A 24,980-nucleotide genomic window follows, 5' to 3' on the forward strand; every position below is an offset into this window, starting at 1 on the left:
AAAACATTTAGAGGTTGTCAGTTATGTCCTACAGCACAGCTTCAGACCCACGTCCGTTCTACAGATTTGACTAGACAATGCAACAGTGAGTCCAGGAGTTGATATAATTAACCATAGTGTAATGTACTGATCTCTTATTTGAATGCCATCAGCTTGGGATCAAGATCAGGTGCCGTGGCTACATGGTTCCACGTTAGGAATGGGTTTATTATGTGGAAAATGTCATCTGTCACTTAAACAGTTGTTAGGGTTATTATATTAAGGATCATTAGGACATAAATAGAGACTAAACCAGGTGTTTGTATGCTCTATAAATGAACATTTTTTTAACCATGTCTTGAATATTGTGTGCAGTTCTGGTGTTCTGAACAAGGATGATGTGGGCCTGGAGAAGGTTCAGGGTGTGACAGTGAGTAACAGTAAGGAATAGGTCCTCGATGAGGGTGACACAACAGCCTAGGCCAGCACTTTTTGGTCTGAAAGGGAGTCTGTTGAGATGAGGCTTGGAGAAAGTAGATGGTAAGGGCTTTCTATCTTCCAACATAAGACATACAGTGCATTTAATAGGCTAAGAAGAACCAGACTCAAAACAAAATAATCATGCAGCAAGGGAACTGCAAAACTTACTGCCAAAGGATATTGTAAATAATAAAAGATTTGTGGATTCGGCTGGAGATGGAAGGCCTAATTTAATGCTGTTCAATGTGAAGAAATGGCAGTCAGTTCAGAGTGTCCCAAATGAAAACAGGTGAGGAGTGGAAAAGTATTGGTGGAAATTAGAATAAATGCTTGCTTTATTCCTTCTCTTTTCTTAGCATCTGCTTATGGCTGTGGTTTGACACAGGATACTGGGACAGATGGACTTTTGCTCTTACCTGGTATTCCTGGTCTTAGGTACCAGAAACTGGTTAAATTATATTTAAATGATACTTTATGTAAAAGTGCATTCCGAACTAGTCTGTAACTCCATCTCTATTTGCACTACTGAATTAGCTTTCCTGGTAGAATTTGAACTTCAGTTTTGCAAAGTGCTTGTTTTTATCAGTGGATCAATTAGCTTAAAGAATATGTGTTCTTTGACAAAATATCAAGAGGTTATTTTTATTAAATATTATTAAGAATTACAATGCAGTAGCAGACTGTATAGGAAACCCATATTTCTTAGCTATAAGTGCCTTGAAAATACTGCTGGTGTGTACATTCATAATTACTATAGTCTTGTGTGGGTGTTGTTTGTTTTGTTTGGTTGTTTTTTGTGGAGAAGGGGAGCTAAATTCCAAATACAATAGCTACACTTGTACAGGATATTAGTCCGAAACCATTGCAAACCATTTCAGAGGAGTAATTAGTTTCATCAACCTTAAGATTAGGAAAAAGTGCAAATTTAATATGCTTTAGATTGTGTTTTTCCATAAATCTCTTTCAGAAGACTTCAGATGTTTACAGGGTGAAAGATGACCCTCAAGGTAAAACATTCCATTCATTATGTCAACAGTTTGAAGATGTGTGCCAGGGTATCTATAGTAATTAATTCTTGAACACAGGTGGTGATAATTTTCTTGCACTGGTTCACGTTAAGGCTAAGTCAAAGATTATTGTCTGATTTGTAATGTGTGGCTGGATATGTGTGGAAACTCAGATTTGTTCAATTTACTTTTGAATGAGCAAGGTAAGTTTAATATTGAGATAGAGGAAAATTTAGATAGAATAGTAACAATAAGGTACATACTGTGCAAGTGCCTGTTGGAGACAGTCTGAAGATGCATCTCTTAGTTGCTGTATGGGTGCTGTAAATATTAATCTCTCTCTGATCCTGTGACCATATGGAGGATTTTTATGCTGTGAGTAAAATTCTTAGCATGTGCAAGTAAGATATTTACTTCAACCTTATAGTGCTAATCCCAGTACATGTGTGTCTGTGTGGTGTAATTCTAGCATTTATAAGTTTGGAGGAACAAAAATTCATGTGTATTATGAGAGGTTTGAATTGTATCTTTGTCATCTGACGTGTTTCTCCAACAGTGAAAACTCATCTGAATTTTTTTTTATATGTCAATCAGTAGTCTTTCTGTTTGATTTTAGTATTTCTTAATACTAGGATTACTAGGATTAGGAATAGGCTGTGATTAGGAGTAGTTATGTAAATGTGGTATGTAGCTACAGTTACTACACTGGAGTTAAGAGGAGTAGACAGGGTATGACAAGGAATTGGCTTAAAATGGAGAGGAGACTGCTTGTTTGAGACTGTTGATGCACACAGGGAAGCAAAGCATACATCATGGAAAATTTTGGGATGTTGTTTTGACTAGTGGCTCTGTTTTGAAGAAGTTGGTATGCTTGTCAGAAAATAAGTAGGTTTCTATATGTAACATAGTATAATACAGGGCATTTCAAAAAGATGGACCCAATTTCAAATCACTATATCTCTGTTTGGGACAAATTCAACTACCATCTTGAAGTTGTCCGTACAGTAGGTGGAGGGAACACAGAGCATTTATAAAAAGGTTACTTGATAACTCTGTTAAACCATTTGTAAATTTTTGTGTTGTTGTAACATGTTGCCATTGTGAAATACACTGCTTTGAAATTGGGTCCATCTTTTTGAAACACCCTATAACGTATAATGCTTGATGTAAAAGTGAAAGTTATTTCTATGCTGATAGTTAATTTTGAAGTTAATGGTACTTAATGCTAAAATGTTATTCACTAAATACTTCATGGATTCTGCATGTTCTTTATAAAATACATTAACTTATTCTACTTTATGCACTTGTTATTACACAAAAAACAAGATAAAGATCTTTTGATTTTTGAGAATCTCATGAAAATTTCAAATAATGTGTTTCAAATGACTCATTATCATTTGTTCTTATAATTCCTGAACTGTATAACAATATAAAATATTAAAACAACTCATAGCACTGGCTTTACCTGATAATTTCTGAGTGTATTTTGATTTCCAAAATAGCATTATATATAATTTTATTAAAGTCTAATCAGATATTCCACAGAATTATTTTTTTCTGGAAAACATTTTGTAGAGCTGATGATACACTTTGTCAGTGTCTTATGTACATAGTTCAAAATTTAAATTAACTTAAAGAGATTCATTATTTACAATTTGGGGTTTATTTCAACATAAGTGTATTGCAGTGTGTATTCAACAGTTCTGCTGCTAAATGAAGTAAGCATATATTTAGCTTGCTGTGCAGATACATGGGCACAGGTGGACATCTTGGTAGTGTGCACCATGCAGTGAAACACATGGCGCTACACAACATGGGGCAAAGAGCACGCAGTTTGAATTAGAAGTCATTTTATGGATACCATATAAATTTGTACTTGCTCATGTATGGACTGTAATTTCTAAAAAGGGTGTTTATGTTTTTATGTTGAACGTTTGTGATACATCACTCTAATGTAGTTGTCCTTTGTGGAGCAAGACAGTATTGTTTGAGCCTTTTTATGGCAATATTTTAATAATTTATCTTTATAACTGCTTTTGTCTATATTTATAGTAACATTGGCACCCTGTGTACAGAAGATACGATCAATGCTGAAAGGAAACTTGCATCCATCTGGAAGCAATAAACTTTTCTAAAAGACTGCACAGTGTTACTTAATCCTGTGATTTCTTACTGTGAGCGAAATTAGGGTTTGGTTCAGTTGTGTCACATCATATTGGTATCAAATTTTTTGTGAAAGCTTTGTCATAGTATTAAGCTACAAACAAAATTTTTAAATTGATGAAAGCCTGAGAATGTAATTTCCTCAGTCACAGGATTATGCATCACTGCAAATGTAGTCAATTCTGTATAATAACAATCATTGTAATACCAGAAAGCCGCTGGAGTGTTGCATTTTGTAAGCATTCTCTTTAGATAAAGGGCTAATTTGTGTATTGCACAACTGCCTAAGTATACCTTAAATTTTGTGTTGTGTTCAAAGTAATTTTTATTCTATACCTATGTGTTGAAATATTTTACAAAGTTAGAGAAATATGAACAGTTCCTCTAAGAGGAACAAGAACACAGGAACATGTATCTTATGAAGATCATGTAAATTTTTTTTTTCCTTTCTTTCAAGTCTGTTACAAGTGTGTTGTATATGAACAAAACCGGATTCATTCACCCCTGCAGGCAAAGCAGTGTAGCTTACATTCTTCCTATTCCTATATGGCAACTGAACTGAAGAGCATTGGAGTGAGGGAAAGGTTTTATGCTTGTCAGAGGATTCTGGTGGGGCTGCTCCCATCTCTTACCCTTGGGCTAGTGCAGAAGGTCCAAATAGGATGATACAAAGGATGACTGACTATATGAAGAAAGCTCCTAGAAAAATAGACCAAAGATCAGTGAGGATCAAGCTGAACATGTAGCTGTTAATCAGTGAGAAGTTCATGGATGAGTTTATGGAGCAGCTAATAGCTGTGCTTTAATAGCTAAAAACTAATATACATGAATTGCTGATAGTTTATAGAAGGAAATTGTCCTGTGTTTAGAATGGTATGTGTCTGTTCTTTTTTCCTGAAGGAAATGTTGGATTGAAAATAGTTTCCAGAAAAGATCAGAATTCAGGTATTGGAGGCATGTGGAGTTCCCTGAAAGTGGGACACTAATATTAAGCTTTATGGATGGTTTCTAAGTCTGTATTTGAGGCTAAAGCAAATCTCATGCCAATAAGAATCCAAGTAGAATCAATCATTAACTTGTTTTTGATAAAACTCAGTGACGTCATGTGGCCATAAAAGGCTGTTTTGATTCCCCATGTCCCCCTTATTTTCTGAAATGACAGAAGTAATTGCTGTGATTATGACATAAATTAGTAGGTACAAAACAGTGTGTACGTGGTAAGTTTTTTTTTAAGGACTATGAAATTGAGCTCATGTTTCCTCTTTGGGATTTTTTAGTATCTTTCAGTTCTGCTACCCCATTGTATTAAAACATGTAAGCCATTAGATCCCAGTCTTAGGCTTTATGTCAGAAATCTCTCTCTTTTAAGGAATTCCATTATACGATGGTTGTATTGTTGGACTAATCATTTAATCTGGTGTTTGTGTTTGCAGAGGTTTTACAAAATGATGTAAATCATTGATGTTTGTTACCCTGTTATTCTGAACTTTGTTACGTCACTCCTTTCACTTATTACATGAAAAACCTCAATGTTTCAGGTGCTTAATAAAAGGTTTGCTGCTACTTTTCCAATCATATTATGAAATTAGGCACTAGGTAGGCCAAAATCTTAATGTTAGTTGTAGTGCTTTCTATAGTAAATTTATTTTCAGTGACCTCTTTCTTGGTGTGGTATTAATGAGAAAATGTTAACTATAATATTAAAATAAAAATCTCTGCTGCATGCATCCTGTCAAATGCTTCAGGTTCAGAATCACTCACTGTCTCCCTTGCTTCTTTTCAGCTAGGATTGTTATTCTGCACAGCTTTATTCCCAGTTAAACCTCTTATTTGGAGGGTTATTTTTCATTTTGTCAACTCTTCCTTAAGGTGAAGCTTCTCATCTGGGACAGCATTATGCCTTGTGCTAAGCTTTAATCACACTTTTCCATGGAGGTATTTATTCAAGAAGCTATTTGGTTTCTTTTCAAACTACCAGTTTTGATAAGTTTTTCTGAAGTTCTGCCATTAGCCTGTAATTAATAAGCAAGGTACTTCACTACTGTAAAACAGAGATGGAACAAGATGTTAATGAAAACTTGATGGATATATGTCTAATGAGCCTTATTACAAGAAGAAGGGCCTTGTCCATGGCCTGCTGGGCATCATAGAGACTGCTGTGCATTTTCTTATCACTTTGAAGCATCTCTAGTTTCGCACAACTTGTGTTGAACTGATTATATTAAACAACTTGTCAGAAGACTAAGCCAGCAAAAAACAAAAGGAAAATGAACTGGACAATCTATGTTACTTTAGGGAGTTGAACTGACTCAACCTGGTTTTGCCAGGTGCCAGACGTAAGGAGAAGGGCTGGACTACATAGTCGTGGCAGGTGAGTGAAGGGTAGGTGCTGGTATTGGAAGAAGCATTAGCAGCAAGGTATTGCATTGGCTTGGCAAAATACGTCACTTCACCATCAGATTCTCCGGAGGAGGAGAATGAAAATTGGTTGTATTCCTGTCAGATGTTTTTAAGCTCAATTTTCTGCCCTGAAGGAATGCAGCTGTTGCTACAAGTGAATAGCTGCCATTAAAAGATTAAGTTAGTAGCTACACACCGCTTTTAATCTCCAGCTCTGGAGGGACTGAGGTGCATCTCTTTAATACTTCGTAGTACTTTCTGAACTTCTTGCTGTTTCCAAAGAGGTCATTACACACGGTTTGAGAAATGTTTTTCTGTACTAGGGCCTCAGTTGTGTTGTGCTTCTCTAGGAGGACTGGAGTAGTGTAAATGTAATCTTCAAGGAAAACCAGCCGCTCCCCAGTCTGGCACTTGCTGCACCTTGTTCTCCTCAGTTTACTCTTTTAAACTCTTGGCAAGCAGAAAGTGCAATTTTGTTTTCTCTGCTTGCAGAAGAGAGTAAGAGGCATAACATCAAATTTTGCCAAAGGTGTTGCATGACCTCTCTTTTTGAAATATAAAACCCTTGAAAATTCAGAAGTTCTGAAAATAGCTTTTATGTCTCATGTTTATGGTCTTTAAATTAATGTTAAATAGCCTGAAAAGCTATATAGTGATTCTCAGCTCTTCTGGCAAGGATGATCATACGTGCTCCTTTATATTTGTCATTGCCACTTTTTCTTAATCAAAGTTGTAGCTGAAAACTCTGTAGAGCTTTTATGAACGAGTTGTATGCTACTTATTGTGCTCTGCGGGCTACAATAGGGGGGAAAAAAGGGCTTAATAGTTAATGAGTTAATAGTTACTCATTTACATGCATTAGCTAGACATTATCATATTAATTTTAAATATTACTAAGCCTAAATTTGTAGTCATATTGTCAAAACCAAATTAATTTTTATTCTGTTTATTTCCTTTTTGGTATTATATTCATGCAGTTATATTTTATTGCATATCGTGAATGGTTATTTTGAAAATAGCATTCATACGGTGCAATATGATCTGTAATCAGTTCTACAATAGCTACTGTTGATTGCTGTATATTCTTTGGTATAGTCTTGATGATTTTTCTTCTAATTATTTCTGTAATGTTACACTGCACTCAGCTAAAGCAATCGACTATTAATGAAGTAAAATTTGAGAGCATAATGGGATAGAGAACCTTAAATGTGTAAGAGATTTATCTATTAAATGTAGTTAAGTGGGACTAGGTGTCTTGCCAAAGGTCGTGGGAAGAATTTATGGCCAAAGGAGTATAATAGCTTTTCCTTAATGTCCAGTTCTCGTACTTGAATTATACAGCCACGTTTCATGTACATTTTCTACTGTATCCCATGTACTCCAGAACTTTGCAGTAGAAATTAATTCTTCAAATACCACTTCTAGATGTTGGGCCTCTATTGAAGGAAAACAGTCCCGGTAAATGTTTTGCTGTTGAAGTGTCTGAGTCAATAATTTAATGCTATATTTCTCTTTACAAACTCATATTTTTCAGTAGTACTGCTTTTTTTTTTTTTTTTTGTGTACGTTTTCATCAATTTTGCTTTAAAATTGAGATGATCTATTTGTTTAAAACTTAGTTTAACACTCTTAACTAATTAAAATTTGGTTTAGTATTTACAATTAAACTGTATTTGAGTGAATTAGCCCCTTACCCTTTGATTTAGCTCAGTGTGGTGTACTTAGACAATTTTTCATTAAATAGATTAGACGAGCATAAATAGGAAAAATGTAGGATAGTCCCATTACTTGAAATCGGTGAGGAGATAAATAGGGGCATAAAACTTCCTAGAAATTCACATATCTGGGCAGGCTTTTTTTCATGCTGTATTTGGAAAAAAAAGTGGACATGTGCAGAAACTGTGAGTACAATTAGCGTCAAGCAGATAAATCCAACTCTAATCCTGTTTACGCTCTACATCAGACAGATGTGCTGAGATTGATTTAGACAAGCCCTTGGCTTATAGTAATTTTTTTAAAGTGCCATATATTCTGTTTTTGTTAGATCATTGTTAAATGTTAAGTGCTGTTAGTTTTACTCTTCCTAATGCCTGTAACCTACTTTATACAGGTTCCCTCTCTGCTCGCATGATGACATGGCAGCCTGGTAGAAGAGATTATCTTTATTCCTTGTAATTAAGTTGACTTTTTTTCAGTAGATACAACAATGGGAAGTGGGTACTGAATTAAATAAATAGCATGATATCTAATAGATGTATGCTTAAATCTCTTGTAAGAACAGATGGTACCCAATATCTTTCTAAGTAATGTGAGAGGACAGTTAATGTCCTGAAACAGCTAGCAATAACCAATATGATACTAATGAACCAATAGGTGTTTTTAAGTTTAAAAAAGTGTCTAATCCAATATACACTTTATTTTTAGAGTAAATTTAGTTGTTATCACATACTATAAATATTTCATAAATGTAGCTCATGACTTTTTTTTTTAAAATCTGAATTGTTTTATAAAATTTTACTGCATTTGTGATGATGTTATTTTCAGTAAAAACAGAAGATGAAAATTATAGAATATGCCTAGGGACTTTCATGCAGATTTCTTTTCAACATTAGTAAAAATTGGCTGTCCTAATTCTACTAGCTAGTTCAATAATTCCTCTACAATTTAAAACTTGAGGATAATGCTTTTGTATGATTCAGTATTCCTACAGTTTATATGGTTCTCCAAGCTGTGTATGAAAATATATTCCAGTAAAACAACTAGAGTCAAATACTGGTTTTGAAAGTGTAGTGCAGCCTAGTAAGAATGTATTATTTTAATTTTCAAAAGTTTTGATGTGCATCTGAACAACACAAGAATTTAACAGGTACAGAATAAGAGGAAGATGTAAGGGAAATAAATATCAGGCTGAAAAAGCAGCATGAAAACAAGACTAGAAAAGCCTTACCTGCTTCATGACTAAATGCCATTCTATGAAAGCTAGTAGGGGGAATAAAAAGTATTTTGACAGGCTTTCATTTGACCTGATTTGTGCAGGACAAATAGGCTAATGTTTGTAATTTATTTGTGATGTATACACATAACCTTAGCATAACAGAATTTGTGATATTCTCAGCAAAACTAACAGTTTAATCCAAAATGTTATTTGTTTAAAAATATTTCAAAAGCAAACTCATTTAACATACTTGTATTGGTCTGGGGGAATAAATGCTGCAGCTCTCTGCTGCAGAACAGCTCTTATACAGGGTGTTTCAAAAAGACATACCAAATGTGAAATTACTATGCTTTGAAATTGGGTCCGTCTTTTTGAAGCACCTTGTGTTTCACATCTTTGTTTACCCATTTTCCCAAAGCTTTGAGTTTGCATGCTCGAATTTTCAGTGTTTTGTATGTCTGACAGTGAGACTTTCCAGAAAAAGATAAGCAGACCTCTTTGGAAATGCTGTTTTTAAAATTAAAACAAGTCTTAAATAAAGGTACTAAACTATGTAAGTCTAGGTAAGTGATTCAGGACATCACAAATACGTGTTTCATTTAAGGCCTACAAAGACTATTTACACCCAAATGTTTTAGAAGAGCAATATAAATTTTGAAAAAAAACCCCAAACAAACAAACAAGTCCCCAGATTTGGTAATGTTAGTATTAAGGTTGCTTGTACAATATCCACTCACCCTTTGAGTGCATGTAAAATTAAAATTAAAATGGAATAATACAATTGTTGTTTTTTTTTTTTTTCCCTCAGTCCCCTGGTTTCATTCAATGTATCTTATAGAAAGCACTTTTACAGCAGTTATTATAGTATTTTAACTTTGTTTTGTTTCATATTTTGTTGAGTTGCCTTCTGTTTATTTGCTGCGCACTTCTGAAACTCTGCACTACAGACGATTTCCCATATACTATCTCAGCGCACACAAACATGTACTTGTCACAGTATTCTGGCTAAGTATGGAGTGGTTTTAGTCCAATTTTACACCTTAGTAGCTGACACATGCAGAAATTAAGGTGGTAAAATGTATGTGAAATACAGTAAGGTCATGCTTCTATCTGCAGTAGGTTATGGGTATGGAACAGGAACAATACTAAAATGGGTTGGTTGATAATTGTTGAGAGAGGCAATACAGACCTGAGCTTCAAGCCATGTTAGCATTGCTGAGGTACAGTCCTTCAGGATTTCTGGATAGAAAGATAGTCACTGCATAGTTTGGTTCAAGAAATTATGTTGAGAAATGCCAGTTTCAAACTGTTACAAGAATTCCCACAGGCTTTATTTTCCTGCTCAGAAAATGTATGACTTTCTGAAGATCTCAGCTTCATGTGGTATAATGAAATAGGTGATACCTGATTTTGCAGTCTCACACCTGCAGAGCTGTCTATCTTCTCCAGGAAGACAGTCAAAATACTCTTGTGGAGCTTCTCCCTGGCACTTTAGTACAACATGCAGCAAATATTCATCAAACAGAATCTGTTATGGCTTTTCCTATTGAGAAGCCACTTGACTGAGCTGTTGCTAGATTTGAAAAAGGTTTCTGGTTTCTAGTTTTTCTTGCCTTGGGCTGCAAAGGGATCTTTATTTGTCTAGCATATCAGATCTGCTGTAATTACAAAGCAAGCAGGGAAACTTTTTGTGTCCAGAGTATCAGATACCTACAGGAACAGCAACTATTTTCCTTCACTCTGTGTATTGAATTTATTTTTGAGGAATCAGGTATTTTACAGGTCAAGAGAACAGAAAAAGGAAAAGCCTGTAGCACAGTAGTTTGGTTGCTACATCTCCAATAGGCATTTGGAACCACTGTCACTGAAGCGATAGTGTCTGCAGCCACAGGGGCCATGTGTAAAACAGCCCTGAGATAAGAAAACCTTCACCCAGTGTTCCAGCCTCACACAAACCGCCCCTGGGGTGAGGGTTTTGAACTGTCATAAGAACTTTTGAAACTATTTTTCTTTTACTTGTCTTCTGAAGTAAGTTCATAACTCAAAAATGAAAGATAAGATTGGTGACATACTTTTGATTTATTTTTCTATTTTTGCTTAACTATTTTCTGATATATGTTTAGTGTAAACCCAAAAGGCAGCAATGGTATCACATGAAAAAATACATTGAGCACCGAGTCAGCTTGGGCCACAGCACACTTTCTGATCTATGATAGAGGAGAATTCAATGAAGAATTTGCTTTTTGAATGCAAATACATAAAAGTGGTTCACTGTTCTTAAAGTCTGCAATTTTATTCATTTTTTGAATATCAGAAAAGGGATTAAATAACCTGTTTGAAGTAATGTTACTTGTATAGCTGGACACCTAACCAAAATAAAAGAAAGTTCATAAAAGTGTAAGACCAGTGATTGAGGCAAATTCTATGCAGTAAGTTTCAATATAGGCATGAGCAGATGGAATAACTGAAGCTAGATATGAAGCCATAATTGTATGGTGTTTTTAGACCTTACTCCTAATAATATTGGTAACATTTTGTAATTTTTTTTTCTCTCCCCCCCCCCCCCCGCCTCCCCCCATATAGGTGATTCCACTATGGTTTTACAAGCTCAAGAGGATATTATTGAAATGAAAGATGTATTTTCAGTAAAACTGAAACGTCGTCGATTTGTAGGGCAGAAAAACGGTGGTACTGTGTTGGGCATCACAGTTTTTAAATGCCTGAATAAAGAAGAGAATAAACTAACGGACTGCGCTATCCATTTAAATAACCTAAGTGAAGATCATTGTCATACATGGTTTAGACACCTAAAGGAAATTTTGAATGGTAAGCACTTAATTGGGGTTGATGTTGTTATTATTTCAGACTTGTTTCTGTTGACTATACAAATGGTTGAGTGACGCCTAGAAAAATATTTTGCCTGTGGAAGAAACTCAGATATGAATGCTATTGCTGAAAATGTTTACTACTGAAGGTTTACATGGTGAAGTGTAAAATTTAGGAAAGTGACAATAATTGATAATTAAACAAATTGGTGCTATGTTTTGGAATTGTTTTGGAGACTACTGAAAATAAGTAGCTTTTAGTGTATTCTACTGAAGAGTCTTCTGGGAAATCTACTTCTTGAAGAAATAAATATATGTTGTTGATGTTGTCACTTGGAATTGCAGCACATCTGATGGTACTACAGTTGCTGCAGTCCTGGGAACCCTTCAGGGACTTCCTAGTGACTGTTTAGGAGCTCCCACCTACACATTCTTTAAGAGCCTAATGGGAGAGGCTTTCCTCTTCTTCATAAATACACAGGACTCTTATTGTATAATCTGATACAAAATGTATTGATATTAGCTAGTGATGAGAGGCAATTCTTTATTTTAAAAAGATCTTTCTGTGTTTGCCTGGCCTAATGCCAGTTTCAGGATGCTTTGTTTAACCCTTGATAGTTGCATTTATGTCATGGAAGCTGTATCAAATTCAAGAAAAAAAATATTCACCATTTAGGGAAAACAAACAAACAACAACAAGCCAAAGCTTTTCACTGTAATTTAATACAGTGAATATTGGAAAGACATAGAATATAGCACACTTGTGATTTAAAAAACAAACAAAACCAAAACACAAAACAAAAAGCCACAAACCAAACTCTGATTTAGCTCCAAAATATGTCTCGGTTTACACACTATAGCAAATGAGTTTGTATATTACAGAAGAAAAACAATCCATTTTGTAAGAAAAAATTCAGTGTGAGTTTTAATAGTCTATACTGAGCCAGATTACAGAATTCAAATCTTGTGCATTTCTAGCGTAACAACACTTCCAATAGTGGCTTATAGTGTACTTGTAGTAAAGTGACTTTGTGAAAAACAGATATTAGAGAAAGTAAACATGAGTTGTTAACAACGCATTCTTACCTAGTTTGCTTACAATATGCTTTAGATTTTCCAAATAAAATGTGTATTAAAAAGTGCCTTCCCTTGCCCCTTTTTGAAAGACTTTGTCACGAAATACCTCAATCTGTGGAAGTGCCAAGATTCTTACAGATCTCCAGCTACCCATAAAGGCAAGGACATTTGCATAAGGAGCAAATGTCTGTTTTGTTCCCAGATTACCCTCCATCCATCAGGAGCAGTGATACCATATGTTCACAGAAAAAAAGCTGCAGTATCTCTTGCTCAGGTTGCCTTGACTTCGAGGTGCAGTCTCTATTTTATAGCTTTGCAATTGGAAACCACCTGAACCTGAAAAAAAACATTCTGTGCAGTGTTGCTGTTTCTAGTTCTTCCTTCAGCTTTGGTCTTTCACCAGAAGCTGAAACCTTGTGCAGATTTTTCTTGATCTCTAATCAGTACATTTTTCTCCTTTCTTTTTACTTCAGGAAAAATAACCAATCACAACCACCAAAATAATATTTACTAATGTGTATATTGTCTTAAGTTCTGTAATTACAATAAAAGTAGTTTTCATGCTGTTACATTTTGAAGTCTTAAGTAGATGTTCAAACTGCCTTTCTATCTAGAAAATCAGCAAAAAAGCAGCATCATTTCTGCATGTAGTGTGGCAGAGGCAACTTACCAGTAGTTCAAACAGTGATGGTATAGTAATGGTATAATTCAGAAAAAAGTCTTCTCATTTAAAAGGTACCAAACATTGTTCCCAGTGGGATTCAAATCTGAACTAAAAGTGTAAAATTCAGGTAACTTCTGTTGATTCCTCAGTAACTGAAATCTCAAAAGGCACATTGATACAGCTCTGCTTGAAACAGTGATGAACTTTCATAGTTTTTGCAACAGATTACTTTCATAATAGTGCTGATGACATCTTTGCTAATGAGCTCAATTTGGCTCCTTTTTGGTTTCTTTCTGAACTGCAGGATAAAATTAAAATTTCATTATTCTAAAATGGTCAAAATTAAGTGTACAGGTCTCTTTTCTAATCTATGTGATCACAAAATTAATTTTCATTAACTGCTGCATTATTTCTTTGAAGGTTTTTTTATTGCTTCTAGGCTGGGACAAATTAAAAGCAGGTGATTTATTAATACCAAAGTGGAATGTATATATGTTTGGGTATGGCTATCAGTAAACATGCAATTTCATTTGTCAGAATGGCTAAATATTATGAAAAGGTGTGTCTCCTTTGAAAATAAATGCGATTTCTATTTATTTACCTTTCTCTTTGACAAATTTTAGATTTTTACGCATATACTTTTATTAAGAAACAACAATAGCAAGTTTATCAGTGATGATACAAGCTAGAGATTTATTTGGAGGTTCTTTTTTCTGAAATACCATGTATACAGTTTTATTGTGCATTTTGTGTCTGACATGAATGTTTCTTGCATGGTTTTTCTGCTCATACTTATTCTCTTCACAGTGAGTATCCTCTGTTGCTTTGAACTTGATTTCAGAGTACTTCAATTAAAAGCCTAACTAGGCTATAATTTTTTATGATGCTTGTCATAATAGAAGTAACACCCAGTTGTTGAATTTACAGTGGCTGCTATTATGGCTTTTTGTGCATTTGTGGCAGAGTAACAAACACCTGAACTACCATCTTCCTGCTTTTAAATAAGTTCTTTTTTATTTGCATAACATTGCTGCTGTTCAGATGCATGCCAGCTAGATATGATGAGCTTGTTCAATGACATGGTGTTCAGGAAAACTGATCTTCTGTATATGGCTTATTTGTTAAACTGACATAAAATTACCACTGCCATTTTAAGCCATGCACCTATGGAGCCTTGGTTCTGGACTGGCTCCTGGAAAGCCCCAGATGGCAGCTTTGTCAGGTTCAAATATGTTGCTTTCTCGTGTCAGACCTGTTGTACACCTGACTCTCAGTGATTTCCATTTGTACTTTGCATCTTTTTTCACCTGGACTTAAGGCCATATATAGTGCACATACTTTGTCTCTGGCATTCACTGTTTAATGTAATAGCCTCTATGCACACAAATGCCCAGTGTTACTTAAAGGGTTAAGATAGCCCCAGAAATGGAAGTGCATAATTGTCAAAGCTTTTTTTTTCTTTTTTTTTCTTTTTGGCAAGATAAGACTTATTTTTATTAACAGGTGATTTGAAAAGGTTTTGCTTAAAAACTCTGTAAACTATCAGAAGACAGTAAATGTCATTAAGAATAAATGGCAAAGTAGCAAAAAAATGCCTGAAATGCATTTTATTTTTATCTACCATTCTGTAGTATCGCTCACAGTGGGATTTGATATGAGTGTCTGAAACTTCATGCATGAAGTTTTAATTAAACCATTAATGTTAAACATTAACTTTGGTTAGTTAATATTAACAGTGGTGTCTCCATAGTTACATTAACAAATCTCTCTCATATTATTAATTTTCCTCATGTATAATATTCTTACTGTTGTATAAAGTATTTATAAGCATATGCGGTAATGACATGATTTCAAGCTCTTAACTTTTGTAACATAAACCCATTTTCATAAAGCTAAGAACTGAAAGCAGCACAGATGTATGTCTGAGCATAGCGTCTCTGCTGCCCTATGAGCCTTTGTTTTCAGAACACCCTGATTGACCCACCACCCTTCATGGTTCACTGATTCACTTGATAGATCAAGTTTAAACTAGTGCATATTAGCACATTTGTTAGTACTAGAGGAACAGTTGGCCTTCCTGCTTTAGGCTGCTGGTTCATTTCGAATGGAGCAGCCACAGAAAACAATAACTGAACACCAGTTAGGAGAACACCAAAAGGCTGACAGACTGAAATCAGTTGCAGACTGCAGTAAATGAGATTTGATTCATTCATATAGATATTGTTTAAAGAAAATTAAAGGGCTATTATTATTTTAAAATACTTTTAAAGAAGTTTTGCCATATAGTTGCATCAAAGTTTTATTTTTTACAATTATTGGATGTTTTCTCATTAAACACTATTTTCTGGTGTGTTATAAGATATCTAGAGCATGGTAGGAATGATAAATAATAATTTTTGGCATGATCATCCTTTCCATGTCAGTTGGCAATCATTTGGCACAAAAACCCCCACATCACTAGGGCACCATATATCTGCTCAAATGCCTTATTTTGGTACCTATTTCTATAAATAAAATAGCTTACCTCTCTAAAAATGTAAGTTGATATTCAAGTAGGCATAAAGAGAATATTCTAACACTTTTATCCTGTGAATTTGTTTGGTTTTTGAGAATCTCACTAGAATTTATGTATTAACTCTGATCTACTTTTCATAATGATAAATACAGTTCCTGGTTTACAGTCATTTAAGGAATGAACTTTTGGTTAAAAACAAAACAAATTCAACCGTCTCCTTAAAAATCTAGCATTTTTTCCCTGCCAATTGGAAAGTCTTTATTCTTTTGGCTGCTTATGCTTTCTTTTAAAACTTTATATGGCTGCCTGGGGCATAAATTTTTACACCTAAAACTCAAAAACAGTTAAGTGAGATAGTGATGTTTGGGTTTTTTCCTTCAGTTTTCTCCTAATGGTGCTTTAGCAATATTGTAGCTTGCGCTCTCCGGGTAACAGCATTTATGACACTTCATCACCTTTCTCTACTTCTACAAACTCTATGCTTCGCTACTCTTTCCCTCTACTTTGTGTATTATATTTTGTGTATATATATTTTGTGTATGTTTTACTTAGAAATCAAAGATTCAAGTCAGTTTTTACAGTTTTGTGTCTCTGGGTATTGAGCATTTAGGGACAGTTGATCATAGGTAACAGTTCCCATAGAGAAGATAAGAAATGTGACAGCACATTTATGAATGTGGGTAAATATTGTATCTTTTAAATCAGGAGTCTTAAATCTTGTAGTTTTCAGTTTAATTTCTATTGACACTTTAGGCAAAATATTTAGTTACTAAAATTATTTTTTTTGGTCTTAATATTTTTATGTCTTCTGAAAGACTGCAACAATACCAGATTTCTGTTAAATGTCTTGAATAGAAGTTATTATAATGCCTGTATGATGATGATTTATGTGTTTTAATAGTCTTTGGGAACTTTTGTGTAGTATTCCTTACTAGTGTTGAAATTTCTATTATTAGAAATTATACTACAGTACACACCTGCAGGGTTTGTTTCTGGAGAATCAAGGATAGTTTAGGTTGGAATGGACCACTGGACATTATCTGTTCCAGCTTCCTGCTCAAAGCAGGCAAACTTCTAAACAAGAACAAGTTGCTAAGAGCCATGTCCAGATAAGTTTTGAAAATCTGTAAGGATGGACATTCCACAGCCTCTCTGAGCAAGGTGATCCATGGTTTAACTGCCCTCATTGTAGAGTTTGGTTTTATTTCTTTACTTCAGATTGAAAGGTTCCTTGCTGTAACTTGTGTCTGTTCCATTTTTGTTCTTGCACCTGCAAGAAGTCTGGCTTGGTGGTCTTTGTTACTCCCACATAGATAGTTAAGGACAGCATTTAGGTAGATTCCCTTCTGAAGGCTATACAAAGCCAGCAACCTCTGCCTCTCGCATGTGACCTCTTCAGCTATTTGTTGTAGTCACAGTTCTCTGTTGGACTCACTCCACCTTAACAGTCTTGTGCTGGGGGACCTAAAAATGGATGCAGTTTTTGAGATTCAGGCTCAAAAGATGGTGATTCAAGGCCATAGTGTTATCTTTTGAATTGCTGGTTGTCCTCTTTTTACTGCAGCCCAGTAAGCATTCAGCCTTCATGGCATCAATGGCACACTGTTGACTCATTTAAAGTTCTTGTCAATCAGGAACTCCAGATACTGTCTAAAGAGGTCAGTCCCCAGCCTCCACTGTGAGGGTTTTGCTGGGCCAGGTGCTGGACTTCATGTTTGTCTGAATTGAACATCTTGAGGCTTTTGTAAAATCTTTCCTGTAGCTAATCAAGGTCCTTGTGAATGGCAGCCCTGCCCTTCAGCACATTCACTGTCCTCACAAAGTTCCTGATTTTCTTTTTATCTCCTTTATAAATGAGATACTTTTAAATATAAGTACTAAGGTGTGTTACCTAAGACATTTAAGATTCATCAGGCATCAAGGATATATCAGGATTAATTTGTTGTGCGATGACATGGCACTGTGTGTAACATTTTGCCATAAACAGAATTTGAAATCCTGTTTTTTATGTATGCTTTCAGGTTATAGCAGCAAACTGATACAGTATTTTCCTTCAGGATCTTTAAGAAATCTTCTAAGATTTACTAACACTAACTGAATAAAGTGCTACCTTGTGTTTAAATAAGTGAAAAAATAGTCTGTAGGACTTATATATTGTTATTAGATATTTTGATCTTAAGGAATACTTTCCCATTTGCTGCTGAAATAGTACTTAGCTATAATTGCTCTAAGGAATTATTCCTGGTCAGTCATTGAGGTAGAGTGAGGAGGAAGAGCTTCAGGAAGTACCAGCTGACACTCTGAAGGTACCTGCGGCTGTAAAAATTGAATAATTGATAGGGGACAGGAAAACATGCTTTCATTCTTGATTTCTTCTGGGGTTGTGGCCTACAACTAATTTTGTTCCTGAATGTTGAAAGCAGTATACTTGCCAGATATTCTAGCTTTCCTTTGGCTAAGAAAGTGATAGTCTAACTTGATACTAAAAGAAAATTTAGAATTTATAAGTTAATTACTTGGACAAAAAATTGTTCAGATAATATATTTTAAATGACTACCAAGGGAACAGCAGTATCATATGCCACCAGTTGCTTTTTGTAGCAAACCAACCTCACTGAATCATGGCAATTGTAGCAATTGTAGAAAAGAGAATTTGAAGACTAATGTTATTGTTTTAGTATAAATTATTTACCAGTCAACAAAATGCAATATTCCGAATAATAAAATTACTTCATGGGATAAATGTGCAAGACAAGGTAGTGTTTGCATAGCAGTATTTCTTAGTGTTGTTTGTTATTTCAAAGACCTAAATGTAACATTTTGAAACAAGAAAAAGAGCAATATTTCTCAGATTTCTGAATGATACTACCAAGTCTTCTATTCCTTTGTATTTCTTTGGACCTCTTTTGAGATGAGACATTTCCTTTGCACTGTTTGGTTTGCATCTTAGAAAACAAAAATGTTGGATTGTATTATCAGTTTTGTTGGGTGTTATTGTCATATGCCTGCTGGGACTGTTCATATTAAATTCCGAGAAGGATTGGTTTTGATGTTTGGGTTTTTTTGTTGCCAAATCTTAGAACTTCTCCACATTCACACTGCTCCTGTGTCAGGGTTTAACTAGGTTATGGCATATACTTTTTTTTCCTGGTGATTAATTTCTACTGTTTATTAACTTTACACTCAAAAGTAATCAGTACTGCAATTTAAAGATAAATAGCAAAAATCCAAGAAGAAACTGAGACTTTTTAAAGACTATAATTTATTTATCCTGTTAAAGAACTGTAATGGATCTAATATTAAAAATTCATTGAAGTTGTAAAAATAGCTGAGCTGTGTGTAATTTTACATATTTTGTGTTTTCTTTCTAGGCTTTCAAAATAGACCCAAATCCTTAAAAGTGTTTGTCAATCCAAGCAGCCACAAAAGAGAAGCCACTCATGTTTATTATGAAAAAGTTGCACCTCTTTTTAAGCTTGCTGACATCAAAACTGATGTCACAGGTAAGTTGCTTCAAGAGCATAGTTTAATCCTTTGTGAAACTAGTACTTAAATGTGCAAGACAATTTGAATTTACTGCTAATCCTTATTGGCTTTGCCTGCAAGTAGTGCATTTGGAACTGCAGATATATACAACAGATAGATATATACAATATAATGTATTTTTGTTTTATCAAAAAATGGTTTAGTAATTCTGTTATTCATTGATTATTTTTCCCCTATAGCTATCAATACTAGTAATATATTTTTTTTGCATTTTTTAAAGCAAGCATTCTATAAAAAGAAACAAGCATAATGTCTGAGAGTTGTATGTACTTGCTAAGAGTTGTTCCTGCATTCTGACAAACACATGTCCTTAAGTATTACTTCTCTTCTGAGAACATCTATTGGCCTGACATCATAAGAGGGGCTTATCCAAAGGAGACATTATTTCTGGGTTCTGACTCAGTTTCAGGGATGATATGGAGCCTGAGTGATTAAGTTCTGTGATGACAAGGGCAGTTCCCACAAGGCACATGGGCATGACTTGCAAACTGGGGAATGAAAGGTAGAACTTTCATGTTGTAGCGATGCTGCCTTCTGCTCAGCAATGGGTTCCTGATAGCAGGGTTGGATTTAAGGTTCCCAGTTTCTGCCAGAGTTCCCTTTGGCTGTTTCCCTTGATTGACATTTTATGAGAAGCTGAACAGGGAAACAATGAATTTTTTTAAAGCAGTAACGCATTAATGATCTGATCATTACTTTTGCCTCCTTCTGTGAAGAGAACGAAATTTAGGCTGCATCAGATTTGGTCCCTGAAAACACCCAAGTTTACAGAGAAATGATGTTAGTATTTCCCATTCCAAATAATTTTTTATCCATAGTATTACAATTCCCTTTAATACACTGCTAATTTTAGATTATGCATTTCAAATTCATGTGACATGTAAACTCTGATGCAAGATATTTAACACCAAAAAGTCTTTTTCCTATGTTTGTTGTAGTTGGTTTGCAAAATAATCAGTTCCATCTTAAACAAACGATAAGCCAGAGGGCTCATCCTACAGTTGTCTGTTAAACTTCTTATGAAATCATGACTACTTCAGGTTGCAGGGCAAGAATAATTCTGAGCAAATCTGATATAGGCATGAGGATATAATAATGCAATAAATATTTGTACATGAGATTTATTTTACTAATTTTGTTACCCGTGTCTATGTATTTTTAAATTACTTAGCCCACAATTTAAAATAAAATCAACTGACCCTTAAAGACACATGAAAAAGATTGCTTGTGTTAGAATTCTGTAGTGATAATTTCTTCCCTTAATTGACAAGGGAATGCCAGTAGCTTTATATCAGTTTTGATTCCCAGAGATGTATTTTTCATCTGAAAAGCACAGATGATAGTGTGATGAGATTAATAATAATCTTGTTTTCTTAGAAATTGAATTTAGCCTTGTTTGGTCACAGTTTTTTGAAATATTTTTTTTTTTTGGTCAGGCAAACCTTATTTAGAGATGACTGTCATATTGTTAAAATATTTATTGCTTTACTTTAAACAACTCTGTAAAGAAAATTGCCTTCTTAAAATTGTTTGCCTTACTACTGGTCAGTGTTTCTTTGCTGTGAACATAACCTTGTTTGTTAGACCCTATTAAAGACAGCATTATCATTAACCTGTGTAAGATTAGATTTTTAGCTATGTAATGTCACCTGGAATCCTAAGCTGAAATAATAAACCAAATCTGTATCAATATTTTTTTAGATTAATTCATACAATGTCATATGAGCTCTCAATATAATTTGTAGTGGTTTTAAAAACGTTTTTCCTAATTGAATAAAAATAGTTAGGTTTTTAAAAATTGTTATTAATATTGTTTTAAATTTTGAAAAGAAACTTCTGTTTTTAGCCAGATATATGTTTAATGGCTTATCTTTAAAATAAGTTTATTTTGGCAATGTCCAAATACTATTGTGCTTATTAGCTGACTAACACTCCTCCTACAGGCAAAATGAGAAAACTACAGTTTTAAATGCTGGTAGAGAACTAAATAATTAAGAATTATGCATTAAAATAAATTTTTTAAAAAAGGAAGGGTGATGGTGGGTGCTGAGTGAAAGTCCTGTCTACTGGTACCATCTTCCAATAAGACAAGTACCTCATTTCAAGTAAATTGAACATTTTTTTTCCCTCCCATAATTGCTTCAGATTTTGTGGAGTCTGCATCTCACGGTTACTGCTTTCCTGAAATATGGCCAATATTTATACATGTAGTGGTGTACAAATGTGTATTAGGAAGTAGAAGTTGAAAGCTTTTGTACAATTTTTACACTTAAGATGATTTAATTTTAGTCTTTTCACATGCACATATTTAAAGCTTGAAACTCATTGTACACAAAAATCTTAAAGCAAATTTGAACCTCTGAAGTGACTTCCAGCAAACACACAACACAAGACTTGCAGGTTGCTGAAACAAAAACAAAAAACATACCAAAACAACTCTCCCCCCAAAAAAACACCTGCCCCAAAAAACAAACAACAAACAACCCCCAACCCCAAAATAAAACAACAACAAAACACAAAACAAAACAAAACCAGCCAAACAAACCAAAACCCAACCAGCTTTGATAGTGGGATGCTGAAAGAGAGAGCTGTCCTCATCCAGTCTTGTATTTTGGTAACCGGCTGTTGTTTCCTGTGTGATCAAGCTTGCCAGATCTTACCCTTCATTGTGACTTCTCACTAAACAGTTTATTCCAACAGAAGTTTGGAGTGGAGGTATTATCTCCTACTCAAGAATATACAGCAGTCAAAAGGCATGTATGTAAATAAGTGAATTCTGAAACGGCCTTTACTTTCTCCAGTTATCACAGAATGTCAGGGATTGGAAAGGACCTCGAAAGATCATCCAGTCCAATCCGCCTGCCGGAGCAGGAACACCCAGATGAGGTTACACAGGAAGGTGTCCAGGCGGGTTTTGAATGTCTCCAGAGTAGGAGACTCCACAACCTCCCCGGGCAGCCTGTTCCAGTGCTCTGTCACCCTTACTGAGAAGAAGTTTCTTCTCAAATTTAAGTGGAACCTCTTGTGTTCCAGCTTGATCCCATTACCCCTTGTCCTATCATTGTTTGCCACCGAGAAGAGCCTGGTTCCATCCTCGTGGCACTCACCCTTTATATATTTATAAACATTAATAAGCTCACCCCTCAGTCTCCTCTTCTCCAAACTAAAGAGACCCAGCTCCCTCAGCCTTTCTTCATAAGGGAGGTGCTCCACTCCCTTAATCATCTTTGTTGCCCTGCGCTGGACTCTCTCCAGCAGTTCCCTGTCCTTCTTGAACTGAGGGGCCCAGAACTGGACACAATATTCCAGATGTGGTCTCACCAGGGTGGAGTAGAGGGGAAGGAGGACCTCTCTCTATCTACTAACCACCCCCCTTCTAATACACCCCAGGATGCCATTGGCCTTCCTGGCCACAAGGGCACAGTGCTGGTTCATGGTCATCCTGCTGTCCACCAGGACCCCCAGGTCCCTTTCCCCTACACTGCTCTCTAATAGGTCATTCCCCAACTTATACTGGAACCTGGGGTTGTTCCTTATCTTTAAGTTTGGTAGGTTGGTTTTTTTTTTCTTTTGTGCCAAATGAGATGTATTAATTTTAGTGAAAAAAAGTCTTAAAAAGTGCTTTTTTGTTGTTATTTTTGTTACATGGAATAAGCAAATCTCTGAAGTGCTCAGTGCAGTAGAAAGTGGGAATTAACAAATTTAAACTGAAGCAGTACTTTAGGTAAGGCTAAGCAATACTTAAAAACTGGTCTTTAGAAAGTCTTTTAAAAGTTTGGCAATCCTGAGCGCTGCAGGTGGGATATGGCTGTTAGGAGAAGACTGGTGACTCCGCTAAAAAATCCTGTTCAACAAAAGCGCGATCTGCATTTGGGATACCTACAAGTACGGGCAAATAGTGAAAATTTGTGGTAGTATCTTAGAAATATATTAGTATCTTGCAAAATCTTACACATACTAAAGAAAAAGAAATGAAGCTAACCCCTACAGACTCCTGGTTTGTCTCACTTCTAGTCCTAGATTTGACTCTTCTGCTTCCATTTATGCACAGTTACAAGCTGGATGTTTAGGGAAAAAAAATAGCCTTCCCCACACCCTCATTTTTAGGGCAGAATCACAAAGGATAAGAGAGTGATTGACAAGTGGACAAATAACATTGGTTTAAACTTTCTATACAGTAAATAACGTTACTTTTTTTTTTTTTTTTTCCCCAACCAATGTCAATACCAGTTAATCTGTTATCATTAGCAGTTTTAATCCTATTGGCATTAGTCTGTGACATGAGTGCCAGTATTCATATGTCATACAGCAGTGTCCCACATTTTGAAGTGTTGAACCAATTATACATTGCTTTTTCTATATGTAGGGGATGAACCCCAGTTTTCTTGTTGGATACACGAGATGGGGTGTTACAATGTTGTGGAGTATGTGACGGTTCCAATGAGGTACACTCTCAGTGCCCCTCTTTCAGAACACTGTTACTTGAAACTTAATTTGTACTGGAATTTCCACGTTGTGAACAAAATGTCCTAGAAAAAGGAAAACTTTTTCAGTTATGTATTAGAAATCATTGAAAAAAGCATTAAATAATATTTTTGTGAATTCCCCCCCGCCCCCCTGAATATGTAATCTGAATCTTTCCTAAAAGGTTAAAGAAGCTCTTTCTTCCTCTTACCATTTTTTTTTCCTCTCCCCTGAATTAGAACAGGACCATGTATCCATGTATTCAGACATCTAGCTTTTTCACGCTATCAGAATTACATTGATGTGTCACTCTGGAGGTTGTCAACCCTGCAGAAAACGCTATAGACGTGGTTTTTTGTGTTGATGTTGGATTTCTTAATTTTTTTCCTACTTGATTGCTCTTCTATTTGTTCTCATGAATCTTTTTCCTGGAAACTTATTTTTTTCATTAACTCTTTGTCACAATGTTTCAAAATAGATGCCTCTGTCAATCTCTCATCAAATTTTAAATTTCTTGGGATTACCCCCAGTGTTAAGCATTGCAGCAGTCCTTCTGTATAATTCCAAATTTAAAATCTTAGATGCAAAGAGGATGGAGTCCCCATCAATCTGGCTAACACTAGTAATTTTACTGCCTTTATTGGTTTCTCTGTACACATGAGTTCTCTTTGTTTTCCTGTTCTTGTTCTTTGAGTGAATTAATTTTGTAACAGCATTACGAAACCACTGAACATGTTTTCTTTTACAAAATAAAATCTTATTTACGGTACCATTTTAATTATGTATTCATAACTTTTGAAATCTCATCATGTTCCTTTAAAAAGCATGTAGCCTGGTAACGAACTCTGTTTTCATGGGAACAATTTCTTTCATAGCATTTTTGCATGAGGCACAGTTTTATTGGTCACTTTTTTTGCCAGTCTGC

General features: G+C 35.1%; 1 protein-coding gene across 1 annotated transcript in view; it reads left to right on the forward strand.

The window, feature by feature from the left end:
* The window catches only part of CERKL (CERK like autophagy regulator), a gene marked incomplete at its 5' end in the record, with an annotated part of 54,171 nt that overhangs the window by 11,295 nt on the left and 17,896 nt on the right, over positions 1-24,980 (forward strand). Inside the window, 2 exons of the mRNA XM_082055983.1 lie at positions 11,548-11,790; positions 19,417-19,548. Coding sequence (XP_081912109.1) covers positions 11,548-11,790; positions 19,417-19,548 — 375 coding nt within the window. The remainder of the gene's footprint in view (positions 1-11,547; positions 11,791-19,416; positions 19,549-24,980) is intronic.

The sequence above is a fragment of the Streptopelia decaocto genome (genome assembly GCF_964273445.1).
Source record: "Streptopelia decaocto genome assembly, chromosome: 6".
Classification (NCBI taxonomy): Eukaryota; Metazoa; Chordata; class Aves; order Columbiformes; family Columbidae; genus Streptopelia; species Streptopelia decaocto.